At 37.4% G+C, this 6,844-nt stretch overlaps 1 protein-coding gene and 1 pseudogene across 1 annotated transcript; both read left to right on the forward strand.

The window, feature by feature from the left end:
• Positions 1 to 1,908: 1,908 nt before the first annotated feature.
• On the forward strand, positions 1,909 to 3,845 carry LOC122277353 (annotated as a pseudogene).
• Positions 3,846 to 4,871: 1,026 nt separating this feature from the next.
• Positions 4,872 to 6,564, forward strand: LOC122275455 (UDP-glycosyltransferase 73C12-like). Its single transcript, XM_043084520.1, has one exon. It carries the CDS (start codon positions 4,965 to 4,967, stop codon positions 6,444 to 6,446), a length of 1,482 nt encoding a protein of 493 aa, XP_042940454.1. The 5' UTR covers positions 4,872 to 4,964; the 3' UTR covers positions 6,447 to 6,564.
• The last annotated feature ends 280 nt before the right edge of the window (positions 6,565 to 6,844 follow it).

Raw genomic sequence — 6,844 nt, forward strand, 5'->3', positions numbered from 1 at the left:
TTATTGATTGTCATCTTTCACATGTGCATGTTTTATTTGAATATTTTCAAAAGTGATTGATACTATTTTAGACTTATACAAAAAGTAAAAGATTAGGTTTAAATTTTTTGAAAAGGAAAGTGTGCTCCTTTTGTCATATGCAAAAAGTAAAAGATTAGGTTTGAATTTTTTGAAAAGGAAAGTGTGCTCATTTTGTCATATGCCAAAAGTAAAAGATTAGGTTTGATTTTTTTTGAAAAAGTGAATGATGTTGTCTTTGACAATTGAAAAAGAAGAACCTTTTATTTGAATTTTTTGAAAAAATGAATGATGTTGTCTTTGACATGTGAATCTTTTTAAATTTGAATATGAAGTCTCATATGCCTATAAATAGATCATTTGAGAGCTTCACATTTACAACACCAAGAGCATACAACATTCATTCAAAGCTTTCATTCTCTCTTCTCTAAGCATTGAGCCTTAATCCTTATTCATTTTGAGAGATATAGTTTGCGCTGTATTGTTCTTATTTCACTCATTGAGGAGTGTTTTCTGATAACCTACCCACTATCAGCTTTTGTATCAGAAAAAGGGTGTGTATAACCCTTGTGCGTGTAGAAAGTATTCTACACGGGGAATAGTTAAATCACCACGTGTAAGGTGATTGCAAGTATAGAGGGTGTTCTACACGGATCTTTTGTAGCGGTGTTGTTCAAAGGTGTAATAGGTTTCTATCTCTACCTGAAGGAGGTTGAATAGTGAATTTGGAAATCCTTAAGGGGTAGCTTGAGGCAAGGACGTAGGCAGTGGGGCTGAACCTCGTTAACATGCTGAGTTTGCTTCTCTCTTACCCTTACTCTTTATATTTATTGTTATTTCATATTTGGTTTATATTTTATATTATATATTTGATTTATAATTGTTATTTTTTTTAATACAATTTAATTCACCCCCCTCTTGTGTTAATCATCTGGGCAACAGTGGCTACCCTTACGTATGAAATGGATGGGGGCCATCTAATTGGCTCCAATTCATCATCTTTTTTAGTTTTTTATTTTTTGAAGCTAGTTTGGAATGAATGTTGGAGTCTCCCACTTTTTACTCTGAAATCTCATTTGATTACATAGATGAGATTAGATGAAAATTAAAAATTGAATAAAATATTATTAAAATATAATTTTTTAATATTATTATTATTTTGAGATTTTAAAAAGTTAAATTGTTTATTATAGTTTATTTGTGAGGTTAAAAAAATTGTTATAATAAAATGAGATAAAATAATTTATGTAAATAGTCATTATTGTTTTATATATATAATATGTTTGCTTAGGATAAAAAAAAAAAAAAACTGTAAAATACATTCACTTCGTGTACGTACACGCTACGTATGCATCACCTACCTCTATGTTAAATTATTTTCTGTACTCAATAAATCCTTTTTTAATCGTCACTAAATAAAAAAGTCGATGGCTCATTGACTTCAAATGCAACATTCAATTCTCTCTCTAAACAAAAAGGAGTCTGAAAGTGAACAAGCCAGTACGTGTTCAGATGGCGTCGATTATAATGATGGTTGTAAATTGTAATCTTCTAATAAAAGGTTCAAATTATATAATTTTTATTTTAAAAAGATTAATTAATAATCAATAATATAATTAAAATTTTATTAAAATTTTAAAAAGAGTAAGATTTTCTCGTTTTAAAATAATCTATGATCACATATATTATTTACTCTTATTCTTATTATATAGGATATCACAATTTCTCATCTTTAAATTCCTGACGTCTTTATTAGGTCTTTTTGTTATAAGTGGCATGGTTTAAATTTTACATTTCTAGTTAAGATAGACTTTGATACCATTTATAATGCCTCAATAGAAAGTACAAACCATATAACCGATACTCTCAAATGACTAGTCAATGATATAATTGGAGTCTCATTAGAACCTTAAAAAGAATATAAACTTCTTATTTTAAAGTAATATAAAATCTCATACATCATCTATTCTTATCCATGTGACTATCACGTAAATTGTATAAGCTGTCACCATACGTATCGTAAGGCTCCGTATGCTCTTACGTCACAGGCAGTACGATATACGAGAAACAACCCAAACAAGAAAGAGACCGGGCACCCGAAGCTGATCAACATCAATTAATTATATGAATTGCAAGAATGGATTCAACATTAATGTCTTATCCCGGCCAGCTTCATTTTTTATTGATACCTTTGATGTCCCCAGGCCATCTCATTCCTATGATAGACATAGCCAAGATATTGGCCCAGCGCAAAGTAGTAGTCACTATAGTCACCACACCTCTCAATGCTATTAGATTCAGTACTCCCATTGATCGTGTCCTTAAATCTGGACTATCCATCCGCATCCTGCAGCTTGATTTTCCATATGCCAGGCCGGCTTGCCAAAAGGATGCGAGAATACAGATTCTCTTCCTTCGCCAAACCCGGTGAAGAATTTTGTTACAGTGGCGAGCATGTTGCAGCAACAGCTGGAGCAGATCATCATGTTCGAAGAGCTAAAGCCCCATCCAAGCTGCATCATATCTGATAGAAATCTTGCATGGACGGCTGATACCGCCTTCAAGTTTGGCATTCCAAGAATCTTATTCGATAGTACAAATTGCTTCAATCTTGTGTGCTCTCACAATTTACACAAGTCCAACGTCTTCGAGACAGTACTTTCCAATTCAGAGCTTTTTACAGTACCCGGATTGCCAGATCAGATTGGATTCACGAGAGCTCAGCTACCTCCTCGATCCTTCAATCGCGACTCGAACCGGCAAGATCATATGAGTAGTATTCAAGAAAAGATTAGGGAAGCTGAAGGAGGAGCATATGGAGTATTGGTTAACAGTTGCGAGGAATTGGAACCGGCATATGTCCAGGAATACCGGAAGACAATAGGAGAAAAAATATGGTGTATTGGCCCTGTTTCGCTATGCAACAAGGACACCTTGGATATGGCTGAGAGAGGCAAGAAGGGCTCCATTGATGAAACCCAGTGCTTGAAGTGGCTTGATTCATGGCCACCGAGAACAGTAATTTATGCATGTTTTGGAAGCCTTAATCGTCTCACACCTCCGCAATTGGTAGAGCTAGGTTTGGGCTTGGAAGTGTCGAACAAGCCATTTATTTGGGTTATACGAGGCGAGTACAGAAGGGAAGAGACGGAAAAATGGTTATTAGAGGAGGGGTTTGAGGAAAGGGTCAAAGGAAGAGGCTTGCTGATCCGGGGTTGGGCACCACAGCTGCTAATATTATCCCATCCAGCAATAGGTGGGTTCATAACACACTGTGGTTGGAATTCCACGCTGGAAGGGATTTGCGGTGGCATCCCAATGATAACATGGCCTTTGTTTGAAAAACAGTTCTATAATGAGAAGTTTATTGTGCAAGTTTTAGAGATTAATTGGTGTGAGGGTGGGAGCCAACGTGCTGATTGAATGGGGGGAAGAAGAGAAGTTTGGGGTAGTGGTGAAGAGGGAGAATGTCAAGGAGGCCATCGACAAGGTGATGGGTGAGGGGAAAGAAAGAGGAGAGAAGGGAAAGAGTAGGAAAGGTTGGAGAGATTGGTAAGAGGGCGATTGAAGAGGGAGGATCTTCTTACCTCAACATGGCACTACTTGTCGAAGATATCATGCAGCTGACAAAGAAGCAAACCAAGTTCAACACATAAAAAGAAACTTTGTCTGTGCGCTAGTTAGCTGTATGATCGATCTCCTAAAGGTAAGCGCAAACCATATTGTATCATGCATGTGTGTTATCAAGAGATCAGTGCCTGTATTTCGATGATGTTGTTTGGGCTGTATAAATAAATTAATTAAAGCGTCAGGATTGCTTGCTGATGCAGCCATGAAATACCACTACTTTTTTTTTTAACTACAGTACTACTTAGGAGGGAGCTTTACATGATATGGATCTACAACTGTTCCGAGGAACAAGTTCGTAGTAGATCAGTACTATTTATTTATTTTTCAACTCTGCAAGAAACGCTAGCTAAAGATGACAAATTATAATTACAAATACGTTTGTATGAAAGGGTCACAAATCAAATGCCCGAAGAGTTGGACTTCCTATATTGTGTTAGGTACGTATAAGGTTCAAGTTGCAGTTAAACCAATAACGTAAGACCCCTTTTTTTATTTAATAATATATTAATAATAACGTAAGACCAGCTTGTTATAAATATTACTGTTACTTACTCCACTATTATTACGTACTTATAATATTCCTTCTAGTAGTTTTATTATTAATATATATGTAGATGCCTAAAAAGAATAAGGGGCTCCCCATTAATGGTCCGTGGATTTTGTTTGAATTTTATCGCATGCATTACCAATCTGAATGCATATACATGAAGTAGTGTCACAGTACTATTATAAATATTAAAACCATTCGAAAAAGAGAGGCTAGGCCAGTTTAGTGGCAATATATGGAACTACTCCTTCTAGTATAAATTAAGGAGTACTCCAATATTCCTATATATATTTTTAAATTTTGTTTGAATTATACACTTTTTATTAGCATTAATGGAAAGCTGACATTGATTCCTTACCCAACATGCACACTCACACTCTTTCCAGAAACCAATAGGAGTAATGAAGCGTGCAAGTGCCCATCCCTTCTTGGATCCAATAATTAAACGCACCTGATAATTAAATGCAGATTGATCAGCCAATTAACACATGAATAATTGAACCTTTTAAGAGAATTATCATTAATTCTCTCTCTCTCTCTCTCTCTCTCTCTCTCTCTCTCTCTCTCTCTCTCTCTCTATATATATATATATAAATGTAATGTGTTTACCCATTAAAACTTATGTAAGCTGTTGCGTCATAACCACAATAACTATAAGTGGCACTAAACATTACTGCGTTTAAATATCTTCTTATATAACAAACACTCAGGTAATTATTATAGAAGCTCGTCATCATCATCTGGCATAATTTGTTCCAGCCCAGAATCCATGGCTTCTCAACCCCACCAACTTCACTTTATCTTGTTTCCTTTAATAGCCCGAGGCCACATGATTCCGATGATAGACTTGGCCAAAATGCTGGCACAGCGTGGTGTTATTGTCACCATGGTCATCGCTACACTTAAAGTGGCTCGTTTGGAAACGAGCATTTCTCGCGCTATTGAATCTGGGCTCCAAATCCATGTTATCCAACTTCAGTTTCCATGCCAAGAAGCAGGAATTCCAGAAGGGTGTGACACTGTCGACACGCTTCTTTCACTAGGACTATCCACTAAGTTCTTGACTTCAACTAGCTTGCTACAACAGCCGGTGGAGAAGTTGCTTGAGAAGCTGGCACCTCAGCCAAGCTGCATAATCTCCGACATGAGCTTCCCTTGGACAGCTGATGTCGCTCGCAAGTTTCATATCCCAAGACTTCCATTCTCTACAGTAAACTGCCTCACTCTCTTGTGCCTCCATAACTCGCACCTTCACAGCATGGTTCTCGACGGCATATCCTCGGACTCCGAGTACTTTGTCTTGCCCGGCTTGCCCGATCATTTTGAATTCACTAAATTTCAACTATCTGTGCCCACGGATCCAGAGATGATCAAATTTAACGAGCAAATGTTAGCAGCCGACCTAGCCTCATACGGGGTTATTGTCAATACTTTCCGAGAGATGGAGCCTGCGTATGTCGAAGGAATTAGGATGGCAAGAGAAGCAAAAGTCTGGTGCATTGGTCCTGTTTCGCTTTGCAACGAAGACAACATGGATAAGGCAAAGAGAGGTCACAATTCCGCCATTGAAGAACACCAATGCTTGACGTGGCTTGATGCCCAGGAACCCTGCTCTGTTGTCTATGCCTGCCTTGGAAGCGTCTGTAATCTTATACCTTCGCAGTTGGTAGAGCTCGGGCTGGGCTTAGAAGAGTCAAACAAGCCCTTCATTTGGGTCATAAGGGAAACAAAAAACTCGGAAGAATTGGAGAAGTGGATTTTAGAAGACGGATTTGAAGAAAGGATCAAAGGGCGAGGCCTTTTGATTCGAGGCTGGGCTCCGCAATTATTAATCTTATCACATCCTTCGGTTGGAGGGTTTTTAACGCACTGCGGTTGGAATTCAAGCCTAGAAGGAATATGCGCTGGGATGCCAATGGTTACATGGCCGCATTTTGGGGACCAGTTTATGAATGAGAAACTACTTGTGCAGATACTAAAAATTGGTGTGAAGGTTGGGGTGGAGGACCCATTGCAGTTGGGTGAGGAGGAGAAGATGGGGGTGTTGGTAAAGAAGGAAGACGTTAAGGGGGCCATTGACAGGCTAATGGATGAAGGAGAGAGAAGAGAAGAGATGAGGAAAAGAGGCAGAGAGCTTGGAGAGATGGCAAAAAGAGCTGTTGAAGATGGGGGTTCTTCCCACATGGACATGACACAGCTAATTCAAGATATCATGCAAGATCAACAAACAGGACGCATAGAATCAACCTAGCTAGCAGACGTATTCGAATGTCTCATTAATGTCTCATTTTACTTGGGTTGATCGGTTCGACCACATTACTATTATTGTCTGTCGTTGAAACTTGAAATTAGAAGCTTCATTAAGCACACTTCCAAGTGTTCTTTTACAGAAAATCATCCAAGTTTACTTTTTTCAAAAATAAAATAAAATTAATATATAGTCAACAACTAATTAATGCACTCACCCATATATATCGTACTATAAAATTGAATGTATAAATACTCGATTTGTTGTAAATCTTGGTACACATTAATTAGTTTTCCAATAATAATAATAAAAATTTTCCACGTTAAACAACATCTATTTTTGGAAGACCGGCGCACAATGGCAAGAACTAAGTGCATGTTTGAAATTCCGGTGAGAAATAT

Source organism: Carya illinoinensis, chromosome 9, assembly GCF_018687715.1.
Source record: "Carya illinoinensis cultivar Pawnee chromosome 9, C.illinoinensisPawnee_v1, whole genome shotgun sequence".
Lineage (NCBI taxonomy): Eukaryota > Viridiplantae > Streptophyta > Magnoliopsida > Fagales > Juglandaceae > Carya > Carya illinoinensis.

Bases quoted from the DNA above. Each gene is read 5' to 3' on its own strand.
- LOC122275455 (XM_043084520.1), top strand. From the start codon at position 4,965: ATGGCTTCTCAACCCCACCAACTTCACTTTATCTTGTTTCCTTTAATA.